The sequence below is a fragment of the Vanacampus margaritifer genome, chromosome 18, assembly GCF_051991255.1.
Source record: "Vanacampus margaritifer isolate UIUO_Vmar chromosome 18, RoL_Vmar_1.0, whole genome shotgun sequence".
NCBI classification, from domain to species: Eukaryota; Metazoa; Chordata; class Actinopteri; order Syngnathiformes; family Syngnathidae; genus Vanacampus; species Vanacampus margaritifer.
In genome coordinates, this window is record NC_135449.1 from 6,769,975 (window position 1) to 6,793,884 (window position 23,910).

Below are 23,910 nucleotides of genomic sequence, written 5' to 3' on the forward strand. Positions count from 1 at the left end.
TTAATTTTTGGTCTTTTTATTCAATAGTAACTGTCTTAATCGTTCAAGTAAAACAATGTGGAATTATTACAAGGGATTGAAGGAATGCAACAAACCGGAAAAAAAGAGACCATCACCGGAACCAAACGAACCCGCCCACCCTCAATCCCACACCCGAAAGGAAATTAATTGCTGGTCGCCATCTGTGGACCGCTTCATTCATACATTTTGTCCCGGTTTATATTTTACAGAACAAAGACTGACAAGTAAAACAATTTGGTAACACAGATGTTTCTCTTTTCATTTCATTTAATTTTTTTTTTTTTTTGGGGGGGGGGGGGGTGTCTTTTCTTCACAAGAGAGAAAAGCTCAACACTCCAGAGTGCTTCACAAGGCAAACTCAGGTCCGAACCCTTCCACAAGGCCCAAGAGGCACTGACGCACTAGAAACACTACAGTAACTTTGCCTCGGGGCCGCTGGGACCACATCACATCTTTGCTGTGATGAGATGAAAACTGATTAATGGAAGAAAGAAAAAGAAGTGAGCTGTGCAAATAAGAAGAACCGAGAGAAAGCAGAGAAGTTCCAACTAGCAACGATCTCTGCCAAACTTCTCTTCAGTCCTGAAATGATGACAGTACACCACATCCACGTTTCACCGCCGCTCGGCCGCCCAGCCTGTTCACACGTGGATCTCTTCTACCCAGTCCGGCCCCCCTGAGCCGCCCCCCGGTCAGCTTCGTGTGTAAAGGAGGGGGAGGGGGCCCAAGACGCCGGGGGGGTCCCTGGGCTTGTGCGGTAACCCCGAAGGTCCAGACGCGCTCTGCGACGACACCTCACGTTCTAGGGCTCCGGCGCTCATGTCTTGTTGTGGCGATGTTGGTTGGCCGAAGACCGCGTGCTGGCCGCCGGCGACCGGGCCTGGACAGCCGCCGCCGCCGCCACACTCCTCAGGACGCGGTCTGGCGTGCCTTCGGCCCCCGGGGCGCCGGTCGCCTCCTGCGGCAGCTTCTGAGGCTTGCGCGCGGCCTTCGGGTCTCGGCCGCCTCGCTCGGTGCTGCGGTCTCGGTCGCTGCCGGAGGAGGCGGCGCGAGAGCTGGCCCCCTTGCGGTCCGTGTACTGGGAACTGACGCTGTGGTCCCGCCGGCTGCTGTCGCTGCTGCTACGACTCCGGCTACTTTGTAGCCGCCCAGCGTCTGTTCCGCCGCCGCTGTTGTCCGACCGTCCGCTATCCGGCCGCTCGCCGTCCAACTCGCCGTCGCTACTGCAGGCACTCCGGCCTTGCGCCGCCTCCCTGTCACGCTCTTTTGCCTTTGCCACCTTTTGACTGCCGGCATCCTTTTCCTCCACTCTGGGCCTCCTGTATTCAGGTCCCTCCAGGGGGGGCACGAGGGACCCCGGGCACTGCCTGGTGGAGCGTGAGACGGGGCGACTCGCCTGATTGGGCGACAAGGGTTTGCTGTCATTTTTACTTTTGGTAACAGAATTGCTCTGAGGAGAAGCTGGGACAGTTTTACTTTTGGATTTTTGGTTCTTTTGGTCAGGAGATGAAGCAGCTTTAGCAGCAGGGTCCCTGCGAGGAGTGTGACCAGGGGTGTCCACCCTTCCTTTCATGGCGAGAAGCTTGGCGGCCGCGTTGAGTGCCGAGCACCGCTTCCCCAAGACTTCGGGCTCCGGGGGCTGCAGGGGCACGCGGTTGACGGGAGCTTTCTTGTCTCGGGAGGACCCCGCTAATCTTCTTGTGATCCTCGCAGACGACGAGTCACTTCCAGAGTCGCCGCCGGTGGATGTGTTGGCGTTGCTGTCGGAGCTGAGGGCAGGCTTCCTCCCCCGCTGGTTGCCGCTCTGTTCCTGGGCTTCGTCTCGGTTCTGGTCCCGGTCTTGCGGCTGGCGAGTTAAACGGCGCTCCTCGTCCCCCCCCTCCTCGTCTGAGTCGCAGGAGGACGATGAACGAGATCTCCTTTGAGACGACGTAGCCGCGAGGTCCCTCTTGCTCTCGTCCTCTTCCGGTTGGTCTGCCGCCGCCGCCGCGTCTGACGTGACGTCCACTCGCCGCCTCTTGGTAGGATGCCGGTTCTCGTACGTCCTCTTGTGGTGAGCGTGACGAGTGAGGGTGGACGTGGAGCAGCCGGACGAGGGCGACGACGAGCGAGCCGATTCCTGGCTGCTCTGACGGCTGAGGGTTCGTTTCTGGACGAGAGTCCTGAGACCCTCGAGGGGTTGCTTGACTTCCCCCTCGGGAGCGGAAGCACCTTGGTCTCCTTCGGCCTTGTTTTCTTTCTCGACGGGTTTGGCCTCAGCGGAAGTTGCCACCTTTTTTTGTTTGACATCCAGCTGTGTGTCCTCTTCAGCCTGAATGCCGTCCACTTCTATCGGGGTTGTCTGGTCTAGATCTTTTTCAGACAGGGGTGCGTTTGATTCTGTGCTAGGAGAGGTCTCTGCGGACTCTTGGTTGGAGGAAGAAGCAGCACGTAAGGTTTCTGTTTGTAAAGAGGTGACTGGAGATGTCTGAGGAGTTGTCATTGCTGACGTGGTTGGTACATCCGTGTGGGCCGTGCTCGTCGGTTCTCGGTCGGTTGGGGGGCTACTTGTGGTTGACGATGGAGTGACTAATTCAGAGTTAAGTGAAGCAGCAGTAGTGCAATCCTCTAAGACAGCAGATGTTGACGTGACCGTGTCAGTGTGTGTTGCATCTATGGTGGTCGTTGCTAACGGAGGAGTGGTTCGGGAAAGTGGATCAGATGTTGGCGAGCTCGTGTTCGCAAGTGGCTCAGTTATTGGCGGCTCCGCAGGAGGCTGTGCGTCAAGTACACAGGCCGTGACAATCGGGGCCGACGCGGGATCGCTGGTGTTTGGCTGCTCCGACGTATCCTCAGTCAGATCTGCTTCTGTGTCTTTAGAACGAGCTGAATCAGGGTTGAGGGTTTCTGTAGTGTTGACTGGAGGTTCAGCGGATTCCTCCGTGATCTCCAAGGCTGATGAAATGGCGGTGTCCGGTTCTGATGTTGGTGCCGTCTGCACCGTTGATGGTGAAATAGGGCCAGCATCTGGTTTCACAGCAGTGGTGGTCTTGGCAGAGTCCAGTTCTGGTGGCGGCTCAGATGGAGCGTCAGAAGGTCGAGGAGACTCTGGTGCGGGGGGAGGTGGCAAGACGGGGCTGCCGGGTGGCGATAGACTTGTGGTACTTTCAGGGATCAGGATAGTGGAAACCGGGTTTGGTGTCGCCAACCTTGTGTCTTGGTCCAAAGATGGGATGGAGACAGGATCAGGGGAGGCTACCTGAGGTTCGGGTGCGGTATCGGCTTGGGCTGTTGAAGTTGACGTTTCATTTGTGTGTGTTGTCGGCAATGCAGACTCTACAGTCTTTAAGTCCATTTCCTCAGCATTGGCAGACGGGAAGTCCTGATCCGTGTTCTCTGCCTTCAGTGGATCAGGAATGGGTTGACTGGAAACATCCGCAGCTGGGGTCACTTTGTTAGATTTGTGCCCATCAAAAACAAAGTCTGGAGTATTCACTGAGTCTTTGCGGGGACGACCCCGCTTGCGTTTCGGGGAAAGGCTTCCGTCCTCACACGGTGAGACGGGTTGTGTGGGAGGAGGAGGAGACGCGGAGTTGTTGAGATCAGGCAACTTTGGGGGACACTTAGGGGGCCGGCCCCTCTTTCTTTTCATGGGCGTCTCCAAGGAATTGACACTGGCTTCGGGGGAAGCGGGAGAGGCCTCTTTGCTCAACGGAGAGTCCGATTTCTTGTGCTGGGTCCTTCCTCGACCCGCATGCAGCTGCTCTCCAAGCTGAGCCGCCATGCGAGATTCAGTTTCCAGCCGGCGGCGGACCGGAAGATTCCTCAACACGGGCATGTCCGGGGACAGATGGGGAGGAGAATATGGAGGATAAGCTCTGACGGGCTGAAGGTGCACAGGTGGACTCTGGGTAGAGTCTTGGTCTTGACAAGATTTGGTCAAAGTGTCTTTCGAGCTGCTGTCAGGGACCAACAATTGAGCGTCTTTAACTGGCTCCTCACCTGAGTTCTCCTCTACCGACGCCTCCTCTGAAGACGCTCCAGGTCCTCGCCACCTCTTCTTCCTCGGCTCTTTATCCTCCACCACAGTGACGAGCCGACCCGGAAGCTTCCGCAGGACTTTGGCTGACGGCGAATCGTCCACAAGGCCCTTCAGGACTTCGCCGTCGGCGGACTGGCGCTTGCGAGGTGAGCGGCAGCTGGTGGAGGGTGGAGACGTGGCGCTTTGGTCTTTAGCCTCATCGTCTTTTGCTTGACGGTCCACCGGACAGACTGATTCTAGCGGGGACTCAGAAGTCCTGCTGTCCTCTTTGCTTCTCTTGGGGGTCTCAGCCGCACTCTGCTGCTTCCCTCCAGGGGACAATGTTGATGGAGAGGAAGGCCCTGGACCGGCCGGAGGCTTGATTATAACAGCCTGCTGGTCTCTGGCGGGAGACGATGAGGCTTTGGGACATTTGGAGGGATCCTGCAGCTTGGTTGTCGAGGTCTTTGGAGGGTCCACGCGAGACGAGTTACTGGAGTCTTTGGCGGCACCGCGTCCTCTTAGACTAGCACGGGCAGGCACTTCCTTATGCGTTGTGGGCTCAGGTTCGGTTTCTGGCGAGGCCCCACGCAGACGGCCGCTAGTCCTTGTGGAGGTGACGACCTTCACCTTGTCCTTGTCCTTGGGCTTGCGCCCGCGTCGTGCGGGAGCAGGCTGAGCAGGCTCCACAGAGGCTTGAGCCGACAAAGCCTCATCTTCATCGGAGGACGCGTGCAGCCTAAGGCCCCCCTCCTTGGCCTGGTCTAAACCCTTTCTGGCAGCCTCTACTTGTTCCTAAACAGAAGAAAAAAAAAATCACATGTAGACACTCTCGTTTTGAGGGTTTCAAAAATCAAATCCTAGGAGGCAATGCTGCCGAGACTTACCTCAGCTTGTTTCAGTTCTTCTTTGCAGACGTCTTCTAAGGAAGCTTCCAGGAAGTTCATGGCATAGCGCTCGATAGGAGTAAGCTATGAATATGAAAGAGGATATTATTTATAAAACAGTGGCATCATAATGTTACCCAAACATTTTTAAAAGAGGAAAAACATGTTTTTTTTTTAATGAGAATAAAACTGAGAACCACTGGTGCAAATCAGCAGCTCACCTGTTCCACCAGTGCGGCGATTTCCTGCTCCGCCTTTGAGAGCTCCTCCACTTCTTCCTGCTCGCCTGCGTCATCCAGCGGAATGTTCTCGTTGAACTCGGCCAGCTCTGCCACCTGCTCGGCTTTGGCCTGAGAGGCGGCCACGATGTCCTCCTCGTCTTCCGCGCGACAGAGCGCCTGCAAGATGGTTGTGCCAATTCAGTCCATAGAGTCAGCTCAACTTTATTTATAGAACACTTTAAAAAGAAGCGAGCCAACTATTTGCTTACGTGCGGATCATCGAACCCTTTTTGACTTCAGGGCCCAACTTTAGTTGTCCACATTGGCTCAGAGCCTCTTTAAATATTTACACTGTATTGCATTATGAGGTGGTCTAAAATATTGTTCACAAATCTGTTAGGGGTCGTAGTTTGGAAACCTCCGATGTAGTCAGTTATACCAGTGGTCCTCGAGGACCGGTATCTAGCCTGTTTTCCATGCTTCCCACAGCCAACACAGGTGATTCATATCATCAGCTAATCTCTGGAGAAGGCTGATAACAATCTCCACCTGTGTTGGCTGTGGGAGACATGGAAAACAGGCTGGATACCGGTCCCTGAGGATCAGGGTTGAGGACCACTGAGTTATACCACTTCCTCATGATAATGGTTTTATTTCCGCTTGTCCTCAAGGTGGCGCTCCTATAGCTAAGAGTCAGTGATCGAACCTGCTCCAGAATGGTGGTGCTCGGCTTGTTGCCGGCTTCCTCATCCTCGGCGTGAGGAATGGACACTTCCACAGCCGGCTCCCTCCTCTCGCTTTCGTTGACGTCAAACAGCTCACGGATCGTTTGCTGAGGAAACAACAGAGGCAACGTTTAGAAGCTTTTCAGAAGGGGTTTCATCGGTTACGTGGGCAAGAACTTGTACCTCTTTGAAGAAGGCGGTGGTGAAGTTTCCTCCTTCGATGGCCATATCGCCCAGCATCCTCTTCTGGTTGGCTTTTTTCAGAATGTTCTCCTCCACAGTGCGTTCGCTGATTAGCCTGAAGACGAGCAGATGGCGAATGTTTCATGAAGCGAACGTGCGTTTTCTTAGTATTTGGAAGGAAGTCTGAGAATAGCGCGCAGGGATTTGAGCTCGGCCGGAACTGTGACGACAACACCACCTACCTGTAGATGTGGACGTCTCTGGTCTGTCCAATGCGGTGGCATCGATCCTGGGCCTGAGCGTCCATGGTGGGGTTCCAGTCGCTGTCATAAAACACAACCGTGTCGGCACCCGTCAGGTTTACTCCCACGCCTCCACTGCGAGTTGACAAAATGAAGCAGAATATCCGGCGGTCGGCGTTGAAGCGCTCCATCAAGGCCTAGGAAGGGAATGTGAACGTCAGAACTTGTGTCCACAAACACATCAGAGGTGAGAAAAAGTCATAAATGTACAGGTCATAAGTCAGTCAGTCTCAAGTTGAAATAAACTCAAGAGTCTGAGCAATTCTTTCAGTTTCGCTCAAGCTAAAATTGCCTGCAATTGTCAACTTTAGTCCCCCCGCCTCTGATAAACACGAGGACCAACCAACCTGTCTCTGCTCCACCCGGGTGCTGCCGTCGAGCCGCAAGTAGATGTGTCCGTGATAATTGAGGAACTGCTCCAAGATGTCCAACATACGCGTCATCTGTGTAAAGATCAGCACTCTGTGGCCGCCCGTCTTCAGTTTTCGTAAGAGCAGGTGGAGGGTCTGCAATTTCCCTGAAGGAGAACAAAACCAAGGTGCAAAGTCAGGAAAATGACATCAACCTTGATGCCATAATGTAAGATCTTGGATTTTAAATCTTGGTTCTCCAAAGTGCTTAAAATGTCAAAATAAGCTTCACTTAATTGTTTTTTCTTCCTTCTGGGATTGATTTGCTTTATTTCTCCAGATACAAAAGAAGAAGAAGAAATTAGAATATTCTAACTCAACTTTACCTTGTTGATAGAAATGCCTGAACTCAATATCCCTAAACTTGTAGTATATTCCAAACTATGCAAAAAAAAAAAAAAAAAAAAGATGCTTCTTACCACAATCATACTGTATAAGCCTTAGATCTGGGAACTGGGTCCTCATGTTGCACTGGATGCGATGGAGGCTGCGAGTGAGCGGCGCCACGTGGGCCGAGAGCGCCGAGGAGAACGCCGCCTCCTTATGGCTCAGAGAGGGAGGAGGGTGGCAGCAGTGCATTGTGATGCGAGCCGCCTCTACTGGCGGGATGGCAAATGTAAACCTGACAATAAAGAGCACAATTTGTACTTTTCTACTGGACAAGCATGTTTTTCCAAGTTACGAGCTGTCGCTTGGTGGAATGCAAGCAAGCTTCAGGTAAGCCACTCGCATGTGGGCAAGGAGAGCCACAGTCGCCGATGCACTTTAAGCCTTGAGGTGGTAATTTGGGCGGGGCAGTTGATAATTGTAATTTTGTTTTTCAATGTATAATAGCTGAGATGGCGTCAAATGTTTATTTCATCAAGAGGGAACATCATTTTCCTCAACTATCTAGTATGTTTTTGAATTGATAAAAAACAATTGATAGATTTGATGTTCCATGTTCTATCATTTAAGATTTCATTACTTTGGCGGATGTTTGCCATTGTAACAATTTGGTATCAGTATCAAAATGCTTTATGCATGCACAGCATCATAGTCAGAATTGGTATTGTGAAAACATTTGTTTTAGAGAATTCACTTGCAACATGCTATCCAAGTCAAACAATCAAGGATTCCAAACCTACCGGTCCACAACGTCTGAGAGCAGCATTAACCTCTCCTCAATACTGTGGATGGAATCTCCCACCGAGTGACTGTGACTCAAGTTGTGCATGTGTTGCCACTGCGACACCAAACAACTGCCGTGGCCCGAACGCCTCCACTCGGCCTCGGCAGCCCGTAAGGCGGCGGGCGAGGGTCGGGGGCCGGGCAGGAATGTCAGGAAATCCAGTACTTCCTTGCCGAACATGGGCTTTGCAGCGGAGTGGTGCTCGTTGACCCTGAAGATGAAGTCCAATTTGCTGTCACGCTCCTTCTTGAAGGCTTCGGCCAGTGATGGCTGACAGGTGGGGGAGAGGGGGGGGATTATAAATGAAGAGTGACGACAGAACCTAAATGACATTTTTCAGGTTTTACTATAACATCATTTTGAATTTGTATAAACTTACAATGTAAAAAGGAGAGCGAGGAAGCGGTCGAGGCCTTCTCCTGGGTGGAAAATGGGCCTTGAGGGCAGCACTGGGTTTTGCCGCGCTGGCTTTTTCCTTTACTGCAAAGGCAGCCTGACTGGTGCTGGCGACAGCTGTGGTGGTAGTAGTGGCAGTGGTGGTTGTGGTACTGCTTTCGGTGCTGGTACCATCATGAGCAGCCGGCTTGGATGCAGCGAACAACGTCGAGGCCTCTGCTGGAGCTGAAGAGGAAAGCCAAGACATTATCACGACTGGAGATACTCAGAAGTAGTCAAATTAAAAGGGGAGTGGGTCAGTGAGGAGGGATAGAGGATTGAAAATTAGTTGCCAGGTGGGAGTCAGTCAACTATGTGCAAGTTATGAATCTCATATCTTAACATTTCAAGGAAGTGCAAAGTTATTGAGACACAATTTTTTTTTCTTTAAATCAAGAAAGTCCAGTCCCAACTCCATTTCAAGCAAGTCGCGTCAAGTCATTAGTTGGGTTAGTTGCTTTTGAAATAATGTCATTTGTCATAAATAATAAATCAAACTCAAGCTGAGTAATTCATGAGTTTGAGCAAAATAAGCTCTAAAAATTGTGGCTCGAGTCCCCCAAGTCTGGTTCTGATCCACTTCTGCTCATGCACACTCCTTATTGACAGACAAAAACTCAAGTACTCTCACCTGGCTGCTCTGCGCAAGGGGCAGGAGGCTGCACTATTTTGAGGATGGGAACCAGGGGCTGGGCTTGGTTGAGGGTGGTGCTGGGAGTTCTAGGGGGAGCTAGAGTGTAGTGGGCGGTGGCGGGACCAGGGGTGCGCTGGGCGACCTGCTGAGGGGCCGCGATTCGGACAGGGGTTGCGTTTGGGTGGGGGTGCAAGGAAGCCACGCGAGGGGACGGGGCCACGGCCAGGGTGGGCACGGGGCCCCCCTCCTTGCCTGCTGCCTGACGCACGACGATCTTCACCACCCCGGGGCTGCTCACCATGGCGGAAGGCGACACTGATGAGAAACGATAGAAAATATTTAGTATTTGCAGCTGTCAACATGTAAACAAATTATGAAGATTTCAACTTGTTTTATAATAAAAAAAAATATATATATATATATATATATATATATAAATCGTGTAAAGGTCCTTGGACAAAAAGAAGGGGCTGACACCTTGAGAGGAAGCACTGGGAGTAAGTCGGTGGACAGAGGGTGCAGCAGCCGAGCTTTGGACAGTCACCTGGGCAGGCTGGCTGATGAGATGATGCTGCCCCCCGCTGGACAAGAGGTGCATCACATTGCCTGCAGGGCACAAAGTCAGTCATTTCCAGTTAGATTAGTAGTGATTTTCAATTTGCAGGTTAAGAATAAAAAGCAGATCATAGACAATAAAAAAAAAAAAAATGACAGGGCATCCTAAATTTACAATCGTACTGACATATGATGTATTGAAGTTGCGAACGGTGCACAAACAACATACCTTGTACAGGACGTGGGGGCGGTGCCTGGTGTATGGGCGCTCCTGAGAGGGTCAGCTTATTGCCCTGCAGCTGGAAGGTGACTGGTTTACTGCCCTGGCACGACGACACCGGGCGCCCCGCTAAGGAGGCAAGCTGGGCTATGCTCACCACCTCACCAGCTTGGTACAGACAAGGAAATTATTCTTTTTAACCGGGAGTGGGGAGATACTGTACACTTAGTCACTCTCTTAAAATAATTGCCCACGTCATTTTTTTTGCCAAAATCATCTCCTCATGATGCAAATTGTTACTTTTTTTGTTTGTCCTGAAAAATCTGAAAAAATGACTTGGGTGATTATTTTAAGAAATCGTCGACTTGACATCTTATTTTTTTTTTAAATGGCAGAATAAGCTTGAATAAAAGTGAAGAACTTACAGGGCAGCCTGGCTTGCATGTCTGGACTGAGCAGCACCCTTTGTGGCATGATGCTGCCGGGGTTGGGAGTCGGGTGAGCGGGAATGGCGGTGGTGCACGGAGCAGGGGGAGGACGCACAGTTAGTACTTGCTTGGGAGTGCTGGATCTCACGGCCGTTTGAGCACCAGGCGGTAGAGGGGTACGGGGAGGGGCTGTGGTTGTCACCGAACACATCACTGTAATGGGGGGGGGAAGCAATTCAAAACGAAAGAATGCAATTTTCTGTAGAATTTGAGTGTGAATGCTGAACTTAAATGACGTAGATTTAATTAAAATTCTGAAATAAAGAATAAATATGGAAGAATGAGTTACTTTTGGAAAACTCATTTCAATGTTATTTTTTTTCCATGTAAAATGTGAAACTGCAGAATGTGAAAAATAGTTCCCAACATGTCCTTAAATGAGTAAAACATTTTAAAAATTGGAATGCTTTGAAAGGTTGAGAAATGTGGAAGTTGTATTTATTAAGTATACTGGTTCAGGCCAACATAATGGATGTTATGTGTGAATGCACAAAATAGCTGGAAAGAGTAAACGTGACATCGCATACCTTGTTGAACAGCAGGCGCAGGCAGGGGTGCGGGCGCAGACGGGGGTGCAGGCGTGGGTGACGATGTAGACTGAGGCGTGGGCACAGGTGCAGGTGCGGCTTCTGGGCTCAGAGGTTTGGGCGTCTGAGCTGCAGGCGGCACCGAGCAGGTGGGTTTGTGTGTCTGCGCCGCACCTTTAGGAGGCGGGTGGGGCATCCTGAAACGTGAGACATCATCAAGTCAGCAGCAGCATCACCTCTCAGAGACTTTTCACCTTCAACTGTTTTCAATACTGTGCTGCCTCAAACATTGCAACAGCAGTTTTCATGATGTCAGAGCTTTGAGAGCCGGAGGCCGCCTGAAACGAGGTAGAGGCAGCTGCCTCCAAATTTTAATATGCAGGGAAAACGCTGCTTTGTTCCAAACATAATTATGTACCTGTCAACCTTCATGCGGATCGCTCGGGGCCTTGGCAGGGGTTCGGGAGACTCCATAATCTCCTGGATGAGCTGGCGACTGACTTTGTGTTTTGGTACGAAGACATCCGCCTGGTAGCGAGTCACACGGCCTTCCATTCCAATGAGGTTGAACATGGAAAGGTCACAGCGCTGCATGAGGATTTAAAAAAAAAAAAAGAAAGAAAGAAAAACAGCTGTGAAAATGTGACATGATTCAATTTAACTTCCACCACTCACCTCCTTTTATTTTCCCGAAAATTATTTACAACCAAACTAGACTAACTTTGTGTTCAACCAAACATGCCCAAATTTAACACATTTCAACAGTTTCCTGACACCAAGATGTCACAAGAAGACACCAAAGCACTACTTTTACATTAGACAGGTGCTTTAGCCTGTTCACAAAAATTGCAGAAGAGAGCATAGGTTCCAATAAAAAAATAAACTCATCTGTGAATCGTGATTTTTAATTTGGAGGTGTGCTATGTAATGTTTCCAATGTCAATTATGTCCCTTGCTCAATGAAGGTTGGGAAATACTGGTTTTGGGGATGCCAACCTTGAGAGGATGCACCTCCAGGGCGTCCAGCACCAGGGAGGCGGTATTGAAAACAATTGGCTTAGTGATGAAGGGCGACTGGATGGGTCGAGGGTCGAACAGGTTGGGGTGGTTGCACACTTTCCGGAGCTGCATCAGGATGTTGATGACTGACATGAAGTGCCCGCTAGCCAGGGTCTCCCTGGTCCTGAGAACAAACAGACGTTTAAAAGTGAGTCTACAGAAAGACAAAAATGTCCTAAAAATGCATTTTACTCACGAGGCCTGCGCCATGAAGTCATCGTAGAGGAAACGCTGCCTCTTGGAGAGGCGGCAGCGCACCACGTGCTCGTACTTCTTCGGCATCTGCTTCTCCACGTCGGCCTTGATCCTCCTGAGCAGGAAGGGCCTGAGAACCTTGTGGAGCCTCTTGACCAGGCCCTCGTTGTACTCCTGGCTGCCCTCGATCATGCCCGTCAGCGGGTTGGAGAACCACTCCTTGAACTCGCGGTGTGACTGGAAGACGTGCGGCATCAGGAAGTGCATCAGCGACCACAGCTCCATCAGGCTGTTCTGCAGAGGAGTTCCGGTCAGCAGCAAACGCCTGTGGCTGAAATTCAGACGACAAAGCCAACCTTTAGCTTGACTAACTCAACTGTTAATGTCAAACTCAAGGGCACTGTCAAAATGAAGAAAATAAATGCAGCGTTAAACAAGTCATCCAATTTGTGACTTCCAAAAAAAAAAAAAGAGGACGTAAAATATCATGATGTAAAACTGCCAATATGCCTCCATGACACTAATCGTAATAGTTCACATTCAGAAAGCTGTAGAGACCTGTTGAAGTTCAGCAGGCTCTGCCAGCGTTGCGACTTGAAGTTTTTAATGTTCTGCGCCTCGTCGAGGATCAGGTAGCGCCAAGACTTGCGTCGGAAGGCCTGGTGATCCTGCAGCACCAGCTTGTACGACGTGATGCAAACGTGGAAAGCGTTGGGCTTAGTCCAACCCTGTCGAGGAAAACTGAAGCAGTTAGAAATAGTGATACTCAAAATGGAAGTCCCCTCGGGGTCCACAAAATAATTTGCAATAAATCACGTATTCAAAAGAAGTCCATACCGACATGTGGGGATCGATGCACCAATATAACAAACTCACCTATTACTCCTATTTGGCTCATTTAAAGCTCTGATATGATGTTACAAATATGCTAACTAAGACATCTGCAAAAGTCATTACCTGTCTCTTCAGCTTCCTCTCCTTTTGACTGCCAAAGTAGGTGAGTATTTTAAATCCAGGACACCAGCGCTTCAGCTCCATCTCCCAGTTTAACATGACACTGGTGGGCACGATGATGAGGTGAGGGCCCCAGTTACCTGCACGCAAGACGTGAACCATCAGAAAAACTCAAGGAATACTTTTAACGAGAGAGAGAGAGAGAAAAAAAAAAAAAGAATGTGTGAGACGACAGTCGCGGCGCTACTTTTTTCGCAAGCGAGGTGAGCCAGGAGCGCGATGGTCTGGATGGTCTTGCCCAGACCCATCTCATCGGCCAGGATCCCGTTAAGCTTCTTCTCAAACATGGTGACGAGCCAATCAAGTCCAATGTGCTGGTACTCTCGTAGCGTGCCATGAAGTAGGAAGGGGATGGGCGTCTTGACCTTGATGACACAAAGAAGTGAGTTTCAAATGATTCTTTTTTCACTTTCTGCACTCATTACGTAGAGCAGTGTATTTTTTGTTGTGAAAGCTTTTTCACTCTTTTTAGCCACAGTAACAAAAACATTATGAATATCATTAAACTATTGCGCAACAGAGGCACGGTGCACAAGTTCACCTTGGTGGTGGCCAACGTGTATCCTTTGGGCTGCAGGCTCTCTGCGGTGGCTGCAATGTGGCTGATCTCTTTCTTCGGCCGCGAGCCGCCTGATGAAGACGGGCTGTGGTCTCCCTCCTTGAGCAAGACCTCCATCCCTTCATCCGCACCGTCGTCCTCTTGCGCGCTCTCCTCTTTCTCACTGTTCTCCTCCTCTTCACTTTCCCCTGGAGAGTCTGAGAAGACACACTTTGGCATCATCAACAAGGCACAGTGCTGTTTGGTTGAATCGTGCTGAGAATCTCGCCACTACCTGAGGAGGAAGTGTTGCTTTCCACGTCACTCTCGTCGTCACTTTCCCCCTCCTCCTCGCCGGACGCCTCCCATTCTGAGCTGACCTTGGAGCCGGAGGCAGAGGGCTCCTCAACATCGGAGGCGTACGCTCCTTTGTACTTCTCCAGGAGCTCTTCCATGCTCATGTCTCCTACATGGAGACGAAGAAGGTGTTGCCATGTAAAAGCAGACATTGGATGGGAAAAAAATATATATATTTTTTTAAATGCATTGCTACATTTTTGACAAGTAGAAAGAAAATGAAACACACCCTCTTTGGCCAAGTCATCCAGTTCGTCTGCATGATCCACATCTCCTTCCACTTTCTCCTGAGCAGCTATGGTGTCCTCCTCATCTTCAGCTGGAAGCGATATGAAGAAAAATAATCAACCTTACTACCAATGGCCTATCAAATGCTGATGTTAGCAGTACAGTAATTTCTGGAATATAAGGCGCACCTAACTATAAGCCGCGCTAGCTAAATTTAGGGAATACTTGAGCTTGTTACACATATAAGCCGTACCCGACTCTAAGTCGCAGGTATTTTGTTACCGCACCGGGTTCCCGCTACTTTTTGTTTTTTTCTGCTTGACGCTCTTGCGCTTCCTTTATTGTGCGCCCTCTTGTGAACTGATGGATTGTGATGGCTAAGCCGCACCTTTGTATTAGCCGCAGGGTTGAATGCAAGTGGAAAAAGTAGCGGCTTATAGTCCAGAAATTACTGTAGATAAATGTGAAACATTACCAAGTAAAACCCGTATGGGCTACCTCAAGCACTAGACAACACCGACTGTTTTACGTTTTGAAAAGCTTTCACAATGTAGGACAAATACAGAATGACGTAAATATTGAAAGCAATCTTACAATCCTCTTCATTGGCAGCAAACTCTCCATCTTCCTCTTCTTGCTGCTCCGCTGAGGAGGACGATTCATGGGAGCATTCTTCATCCGAGACAGTGTCCTGCGGAACCCCATCATTCAGTTTTTAAGGAACAACTAAAGCACTCCCGATTCAGAATGTGTGATATATTCATCGAAAAACAGGGGAGGGCTATTTATTAAGAAAATCTGCAAAGGTTTGCCCACTGCGGCTCTAAACCATGCTAGAATTTTTGGACTTGCTGTTAATTGATTTTCAATATGTCAAAGACAAATACACTTTTTATTTTTATTTTTTTTAAATGTGAAAATGGGGTGGCCATAGATGGGTGTTACACCTGCGTCCGTTGCAGCGTGCTGAGCAGTTGGTCTAGGGGTAGCGTGCTCTCCTCCTTCAGCAGCTCGATCTCCCTGCGGCGGCTCTCGGCGTCGTTGCCGTCCTGCTGCTCCTCTACCTCGATTGTCTCCTCGTCGTCGTCCTCCTCGCACGGAGGCTCAAAGTCCCGGTCTGCACGGGGGGACATACACCTTTGATTTAGCCTCTATGGTTTTCAAGCATTTCTTAGATATAGTTTTTTTTTTTAAGGATTAAACGTGGGTTCGCTGTATATACAGAAATGCATTGGATGAAATCGGTGAAATGAACAAGGTTAGACAGTCAAGGTCAGCCTGAGCTGATGTAGTCGTCATCAATCAAGTGCGAGTCACGTGAGGCTGCCCTGCCTGGTGAAGCAGGAATGATGCGTGAGTAATAGCGCCGCGGCAGAGGCGCAGTCAAACAGGTTGGACAGGTCTTGATGGCCAAGACCTGGTCCTGTTGTGCCGCTTTTGTCTGTCATCTTAAAATGCAACGCAAGAGCTCAGACCATGAGCATGTGATCAAAAGTACAGTACACTAAACAACCATTGATTGCTTCTGTTATTCAAAGTGTCAGTAATGTGTAACTATGACAACGTCCCTGAGGAAGATCAGCTTCACAACAAGGACAGAGATGTTTGAAGGTTGTACGTGGGGCTGATGGATATGATCTTTTAATTAAATCTCAGAATTTGGTTGAAATCATATTTCCAATTGAATTCCATTTTGTCTCCTCCACTTTTTGAAAACAAATGACAATTATATTAACTTGCATCAACTTGAAAATAACATCATATTTTTTTTTATGCGACGGACAGCTCTCACCGTCTTCATCGGCGGTGGCGGGCACAGACGTCTTGGAAGGTGACGGGACCGGTTCGGGCCGACTGGCAGGCGCCAGAGATTTGCTGAGGAGGTCCGAGTATTTCTCCGTCTGTCCGACGATGAAGTCCAGCTGGAGGTCCAAAGCCTTCTTCCTCTTTTCTTCCAGCCGAGACTGCTGCTTGTACTGCACCACCTTTCATAGGACAAACGAGATGCAACTTCTCGTAACCCTTTTGCACATAATTTTTCCTTCTATTTTTTAATGCTAAATTTTGCAGCTATACATTTCACACAGAATGATACATTTTTAAAATCCAGTGTCTGTTAAGTCAAGTCAAGTTTATTGTTAACTCTTTGACTGCCAGACGTTTTCAGAAAAGGGATGCCGTGGGTGCCAGCCGATTTAAGCATTTTGACTGATCTTTCAAGGTCCACAGAAAATGTTGTGTTTGTGCTATGGAAACACACATACTACCAAATGAAAGATTGAACTCTCATCTTTCATCAGAAAAAAAAGTTTGTTTCTACCTTATTCCGTTTTTCAGTAATCAACAATAGAAAATGGTTAGTTTCACCTCTGTTTAAAAAAAACGTCTTTTAACGTCTTTGGCAGTCCTCCATAGGATTTTACTAAACGTTATTTAACGTTTTTGGCAGTCAAAGAGTTAATAGCCCCTTATTCACAAAAGAGTCTCAAAGGGCTTCACATGCCCACGGTTGGAAAGGTGACAAATCTGAACCAAACTGCACAGCTTGGTGTGAAAAAAAAAAATCTTTGCAATGGCATCTCATACCTTCTCCACGCTGCTCCAAAAAGCCCGGACTTCCTTGGCGATGGAGGACGCAACCCTCCGGATTTTTGCATGCTCGTCTCTCTTGGCCTTTTCCTCCTTTTGCCTCACTTCCTCGTGGTGTCGCATCACCATTCGGACCACCTTCCTGGCCACGCCCCTTTTCCAGCGCCTCTCCTGGGCAAAGTCCGCAGACAGCCACTGCATCTCCTCGCAAAGGTAGTCCCAGTGCACTTTGGGCCGCGGCGGCTCGGTCAGGCGGTTGAGGCGCTTGGTGGACCAAAAGCCCTCTCGCTTCAGCGACTGGCTTCGGTGCTCTATGTCGGCCTCCTGCGGGACAACCAGAACTATTCAGTCACAAGAACAAAAGAAACTTAAGCACTACCTTGACGTCCAAATATACCAAGTTATGTGACCAAATTCACTTTAAACTCAAATAATGGCTCACACAAAGCTGAAAATTACATTTAAGTTTTGATCCAACCATTGTATAGAGTAGCAAGAGTGTATGCTATATTGGTTTGGTCCACTCACATGTTTGGCCAATTCAGCCATGTCGGAGCGCCGTTCTCCACGTGGCCGCACCGGGGTGGACTGATCGGGCGGAGAACACAAGGAAGTGTAACCCCCAAACGAGGTTGGGGACACAAACTTGCCATGAGGTCCTCGCAGAGGCGACGACTTGTCGCGGCGGGAACCGGCCCAGTCGCCGCTGCTTGACTGTTCCAGGAAGGAGGAGGAAGAGGTGGACGGCGAGGCCCCATCTGCGAGCCACTACCGACAAACAAAGACGACGGATGAATGGCGAGTTCAATTTTTTTTTTCTCACTACTAGTATGTGGAACAATTTTGCACAGTACGTTCCATTCTCATGAAAAAAAAAAAGACTCTCTAGAACTGGGGTTCTCAAATGTTTTCCCCTAAGGGACTAAAACTGATATTTTTCCAAGGGCCCCCTTTATGCCAATTAAACCAAACCACCATACGTACCAGTGAATGCTACAGGAATTAAAAAGTCACCAATTTGAGAAAATAGACATTAAGTAAGATTTTTTTTTTTAAATATTTAGACAAAAAATATTGTTGTACTCTTCTGAGAATAGCCTTATTTTGACAAGAAAACAAAACGTTTACCTACAGTGTTCTGTTGGGGTAAAAAGTCAATTTTTATGAGAATAATTTCTCTTTCCAAGATAATCTTAATATTACAACATCAAAGGCCAAGTTTAAGGAGGGAAGATAGTAATTTTAACAAGTGAATAATTAACTGCCTTATTTTCAGAAATGATCATTTTATTGTGGAAAACATGCCTTTAATTTTATTCTAAAAAAAACAATCTATCGTCGATGTCCCGAAAAAAACACTTTGTCATTTTTTTGTTTTACATTTTTGGGATGTCTGCATTGTTTCATGATCCCATAAACGTAAAAATGTAAAAAGAAAAATGATAAAAATGGACATAAGTGTTTGTCACAGGACAGCAATGATATGACTATTTTATATTCTGGAAAAAAATCTTGTCCTTAAAAAAAAAATAAAATAATAGGACTTAACTCTTTGACTGCCAGACGTTTTCAGAAAAGGGATGCCGTGGGTGCCAGCCGATTTAAGCATTTTTGACTGATCTTTCAAGGTTCACAGAAAATTATGTGTTTGGACTATGGAAACACACATACTACCAAATGAAAGATTGGACTCTCATCTTTCATCAGAAAAAAAAAGTTTGTTTCTACCTTATTCCGTTTTTCAGTAATCAACAATAGAAAATGGTTAGTTTCACCTCTGTTTTGAAAAAAACGTCTTTGGCACTCCTCCATAGGATTTTACTAAACGTCATTTAACGTTTTTGGCAGTCAAAGAGCTAATCTCTGTAATAATATGCAGTCGTCACAATCGTACGCATCAGAGCTTAATTGACAGGAAAACATGGAGATGACTCAAGGGTGTCACATGACATGACGCATATTTCAAAATAAAAACTAATGATTAATTCTGTATTTTGTAACAGGTTTAATATTGCACTTCACTGTGGTCTCACTGTATCTCCACCAAGGTCAAATAATCAGTAACATATATGACACAGGGCAGCACGGTGTCCAAGAGCGCAAGTCTGCCTCGCAGTTCTGAGTTCCGGGGTTCAAATCTGGTCTCCGGCCTTCTTGTGAATAACTTGAGTTTGCATGTTTGCGTAGAGTTTCACCAGGCATTTCACCACATCCCAAAAACACACAACAGGTTCAAAACGAACTTGTCTGTAAATGTGAATGTGAGAGTGAATGCTTGCTTTGCTGAATTGAATTAAAAAAAATAAATAAAAAAAATCACACAAGGTAAGACAGTGGAAGCAACAGCAGCCGTGAAAATAAAAATGACATAAGCAGATGGATAAAAGGCTGTTTGGAATCATTCACTCATTACTTTATACTGTAGTTTACTTATCAGTCAATTGAAAAACAGCATTGGAACACTCAACGGGCACACTGTTAACAGTAATTATGTTATTGTTGTCAAATACTTGCAACATTATGAATCAACCGTCGGTTGATACTAATATGACAAACTTTCTCTATAGGGCTGCATCGGGTGTGATTCCCAACACAGCCACGCTGCTACATAAAATGTGTTTACCTTGTGTGGCGAGCTTGGCGTGGTCGTTTCTCCTTCCGGTTGCTCCGCGTCGTCATCGCTGCCGTCATCTTCGCTGCTGACTTGTCCCGAAGCGACATCCAAGGCCTCCGCGTCTCCAGTGGGTTCATCGTCGTCGTCATCTTCTTCGTCGTCGTCGTTGTCGTCCTCCTCCTCAAAGGGGGAGTCGTGCTGTGTCGCCAGGTCCTTGGCACCGGATGAAGACGGCGTGGCAGAACTTCCCTCGCCGAAAGCGCAAGGCGTCGAGCTGGAAGCTCTTACAACATTTAAGGCCTCCGATTGGCTACAAAGCGAAGCTGCTGTGTTTGCTCCATCGCTCTCTGTCGCGGCAAAGGGCTCTTCGGATGCCGGGGTGCCCTGATTGTCTTCCGGGTTCGAGTCCACGCTTGGCTTTAGGAATGAGGTTGTCTTTTTCAAGAGAGAAGTCGCTCCTGGTTGGATGAGCAGCAGCTTTGGATTAATACCTCCTGCAGGGTGAGCGATAAAAGCCTTCGGATGCTGGGATGGACCCTCGCAGGCAGGTTCTTTGGTTCCTGCAGGAGAGGAAACGCGGGCCTCCGGCGTGGCGTCAGAAACTTCCATCTGCTCACTTTTAGCAGCATTTACCGCCGAAAGAAAAACGTGTCCCCCCGCTTGCCGTCTGTCCTCGCTCACTTGCGGACAAGGCGTCAAGACTTGTGTCGGCGTCTGCTCCATGGTCAATGAGTCCACTTCCAGCAAACACACCTGGTTGGAGCTGGTGTCTAGTATCAGGTGTTGTCCCACTGCAGCGACAGAGAGACTGTGGACATTGTTGTTGGAGCAGACCTGTGCTTGGTCTAGATCACATTCCTGCTGGGATATAATGACTGTGTCACTGTCAGTAATAGTGTGGATAGAAGGTTCTAGGTGGGATTCCAGGTCCTCGGAGGGGTCCAACAAAGCGTTGAATAGGTTGACCTCATATCCCGGGGAGTGAGGTATCTGCACGCTGGTACTGACGCACACGGTCTCCTCGCCCACTTCCTCCACCAGGCCGCAGAACTGGTACACCTCCACGTTTTGCGCGTCCAAGCCCATGTCAGCCTGGACGCTCTCCTCGTACAGCTTGGCCTCGGCCGGCGTGTGCTCGGTGACGATGGCGGCCTCGCACACGCTGCCGTCGGCGCGTTGCAGGAGGTAACTCTGCTTCAGGTGCACGTTGGACCAGCCGCCCCCGAGGTGCGCTGCCTCGCTGACCACCACGATTTCCTGCGAGTCGGCAGAATGCACCAGTTCGGTAATCATGGGCGTTTCCGTTAATTGTTGAGATGGCTCTGCCTGCAAGGACACAAGCAAGCCCGAGTCGAGCACCGAGCGGACAGCAGAGGACTTGGGGGAACCGTCGCTTGGTTCCGTCTGGGCGTGCGCCGTGCTGTTGAGCAACACCTGCGTAGGTGGAGAACCCGATCCAAGTCCTCCTGCGTTTGGAGTCTCAAGTGTTTCAGCCGAGGGAGGAGAAGCTTTGTTTGACGCGTCCCCCATCTCATTAACAACATCCTGCCGGACCTCTTTGAGGGCTTGCAGCAGGTTAACGTGTTCGCCACAGTTCGAAGCAGCAGACATCGAATCCTGACAAGCGCTTGCTTGATCTGACTGTTCAGTAGCACTGTGCCCGCTGGCGTTTGAGAGCGATGAGGCCGTGATGCAGATCTGACCTTGTGGGGCAACAGTTCCACGAGTGTGTTTTCTGCCAAATTCCAAGTGTGTTTTAGTTTCCGAGTTATACTCCGAACTTTCCTGCCAACCAACCGCCAGTCCAGCGCCTGCTTGAGGAGATTTAATATGAAGCGTCTTGCTATTGGAGATGTTTGTCTCTTTAGTAACAGTATGTAACCCTCGAAGCTCGCTAGTGTTTTGTGAATGTGAGGCAAGGGGGGCACAAGGTTTAAAGTCCTCAGCGTTGGACGAGTTGATTCCGTCGACTTGTGGGACGCGGACGTTAGCAGCACCGGAGATCTGGAGCGGAGGAGCGGTCTCCATGAGCGGGAATGCAGAGTGGACACTGTCCGGCAAAGGAAGGAGCGGGCGGAGGGCAGCGGCGGCCGGCTGCGGGACATGCCGAGGTGACTCCCCAGACACATTGTGTGCGGCCTGGGGCTTGCCACCCAGCACATCCACAGCCGGAGAGGCTCGCTGCCGCACTGCCGCCCCCCCGCAGCTTCCTTCCTCGCTGCTGCGGCCACACGTTGAACCTGGAAAAAAACAAAATGACAACTCAGAAAGTGGGGGAAACAAGATTGACAGTGAACCTGCATTTATCGCTGTTGAGTTGAGTTTACATTCTAGACCCACTTGCCATGACATTGACATTTTGTGAAGCAGCACAGCTAACACAATACCCCACAAAATAACTTAAACGATAGAGGTTTGTATTTTACAATAGACCGTATTTATTGACAACTGCCTCTAGTAAAGGTTACGGTGAAGATAGTTTACCGGAATACTTGGTACCTCTGACGTCTGCCTCCACAAACCCAAAACACCCCCCAAAAAAACATGTTGTTTTTCTTGGGAACTATATCCCCTAATTCGACTTCTGGTTTTGCTAAAGCTACATGTTAAGCAGGTCAATACTGACTAGTAGTTAGTGTGACTTGTCCCTTCTTCTTACTCTTAATCACATTAGATCTCGTCCAGTAGACCTCAGTGCTACATTTGAGATTTACAACTTGAAATTTAGACTTGCTTGTATACCGATAAATCCCTTTAAGAACAATCTCTTTAAAAAAAAAAACATGATATGGTGAGGACGCAAAGGATAACCCGCGGGAACACTGTACTTTCAATCACGTTTGTGTTCACTAATATTTGACCACAGGCAGCTCCTCACCTGTCTGCGGAGTGAGACACGGATCCTCTGTGCTTTCTACTTCCAGGATGCTGAAATTAGGGTCCCCTCCACATGTTCTTGGGAAGCAAACACAGTGACAATGAACTTTATTAGTGTGAGATATTTGCTCCGAGCCTGTTGTGCAGCGACATGAACATGACGATGTGAGAAGTTACTGAGAGGACAGCTTGGTAAAGTGTCATCTCATCTCAAATGTCACGAGGTGCGAGGTGAGTGACTAGCAAGCTAGCTCGCTCCTGCTCCGGTGCGCTGGGCTTGAGTGTATGGAGTGTGCATCCTGCAGCAGCAGTTAAAAAAAAAAAAAAGTGAACTTGTGTTTGCTGCATTCGCCCACAGGAAGACGTCTGCAGCACGCGCTCTCACGCCACAAACCGGCGAGTGGGAGTGCTGCCCTTCGCTCATTCATTTGAGTCCCTTTAAAAAAAGAAAAGAAAAAAAAGACCATCGACCACTAGCCGGATTTTAATTACAAAGACATCTCCAATGGAATCTACATTTAGCCAATTGCCATATATACTGGGTGGCTACACGAACACTGGTAGCTTCTATGAAATGCACAGGCACGTAGCGACAGTGGTGGATAAACAATACAGTCAAAGAAAAGCGCCTTTCCCCGTCATAAAAGACGGCTTCAATTTGATGTTTTCGCAATGCCGGTTTGGCTAAGGCGGTTAGCTGGTGAGCTAGCTAGGGTCGTACAACAACAGTGCTAGGGTGGCACTAGGCAGCTAACTAGCAAGCTACCAGGAGTTATTGGGCTGCGCTCGTGAGACACGCAGTCGCCGCATTCCCACCCGCAGTTATGTAATGCTTTCATTATTGCTTTCAAACGTGACAAGTTGCTTTGAAATGGGCCACGGCGGCTGAAAATGTGCCTTTAAAAGCCGCTTGTGCATGTACTACAGATGGGGGGTAGGGGGGGTCACTCATGACGTCAGTACGCGGGGGGTCAAATGTTTTAACGAAAACTAAACCCGCTCATTTTTTCTTTTAATACACAATGCTAGTTACTTGTCCCCGTAGAAGAATTGAAAATAAAATTTGTTATTAAATTTCATTACACATTTCAAAATTTTGTACGGGGCGTTCAAGGGGGCTCGCTCTACCCCACTGTTGGCTCTTTAGAAGCGACCAAAATTACATTATAGTACATTTCGAACCTCCTTTAGTCAGATCACCACCTTTCAATTGTATCTCAGAATCAAACCACGACGACGTAATTTAGTGTCTGGTCGTAGGTGCTTTTAAATCCAGACAAACATTTACGGATGCAATCCGAAACAATGTGCAGTTTGCTAGTGTTGTGTCGTAAGTCAGAGCTCCCCCTCGAGTCTCTCATGACTTCCTCTTTGGCCCCCTCCCTTTCAACGGCCGCCATCTTAAGTTCCCACCTACCTGAATTTTCCGACCAGTTTTCTTTTACTAAATTCTCGCTGAAGAAGTCGTCATCCGTGTAAAATCGCACTCAATCCGTGATGCCGGCGGTCCAAACTGCCTCCCGGTACCCAACGAGGTAGCAGTCGGCCTCGATGAAGAAGTTAAAATACGGACCGGGAGAGAGTGTCTTTCGGCTCAGAATGTAGCGGTCGCGGGGAGGAGACTTAGCACAGCGAAATGGTGGAGCGGCGCTGCTCCTCG

The 23,910-nt window shown here is 48.8% G+C and overlaps 1 protein-coding gene across 2 annotated transcripts; it reads right to left on the reverse strand.

Annotated features, from left to right (window-relative positions):
- srcap (Snf2-related CREBBP activator protein) lies at positions 1-23,894 on the reverse strand. Of its 2 annotated transcripts, none has more exons than XM_077549819.1 (32): positions 23,668-23,894; positions 22,252-22,328; positions 19,383-21,613; positions 17,288-17,527; positions 16,757-17,083; positions 15,963-16,155; positions 15,118-15,287; positions 14,765-14,861; positions 14,172-14,261; positions 13,881-14,051; positions 13,589-13,803; positions 13,235-13,412; positions 12,991-13,127; positions 12,592-12,761; positions 12,035-12,364; positions 11,776-11,962; positions 11,198-11,367; positions 10,780-10,976; positions 10,190-10,405; positions 9,774-9,932; positions 9,467-9,595; positions 9,242-9,304; positions 8,300-8,541; positions 7,877-8,190; positions 7,169-7,371; positions 6,687-6,856; positions 6,280-6,476; positions 6,038-6,152; positions 5,836-5,961; positions 5,130-5,306; positions 4,909-4,992; positions 1-4,816 (listed from the first exon to the last, which is right to left on the reverse strand). In XM_077549819.1, exons 3-32 carry the CDS (start codon positions 21,399-21,401, stop codon positions 839-841), a joined length of 11,064 nt encoding a protein of 3,687 aa, XP_077405945.1. In that variant the 5' UTR covers positions 21,402-21,613; positions 22,252-22,328; positions 23,668-23,894; the 3' UTR covers positions 1-838. The 2 variants fall into 2 exon arrangements, with proteins under 2 accessions (XP_077405945.1, XP_077405944.1); XM_077549818.1 differs by having other exon boundaries at positions 8,987-9,304.
- Between the last annotated feature and the right edge of the window lie 16 nt (positions 23,895-23,910).

Bases quoted from the DNA above. Each gene is read 5' to 3' on its own strand.
- srcap (XM_077549818.1), bottom strand. From the start codon at position 21,401: ATGGAGACCGCTCCTCCGCTCCAGATCTCCGGTGCTGCTAACGTCCGC. The intron at 9,596-9,773 runs GTATGTTGTTTG...TGTGCCCTGCAG, and splicing joins GCCCCCACGTCCTGTACAAG to GCAATGTGATGCACCTCTTG. The intron at 5,962-6,037 runs GTACAAGTTCTT...TTGTTTCCTCAG, and splicing joins CCACCGCCTTCTTCAAAGAG to CAAACGATCCGTGAGCTGTT.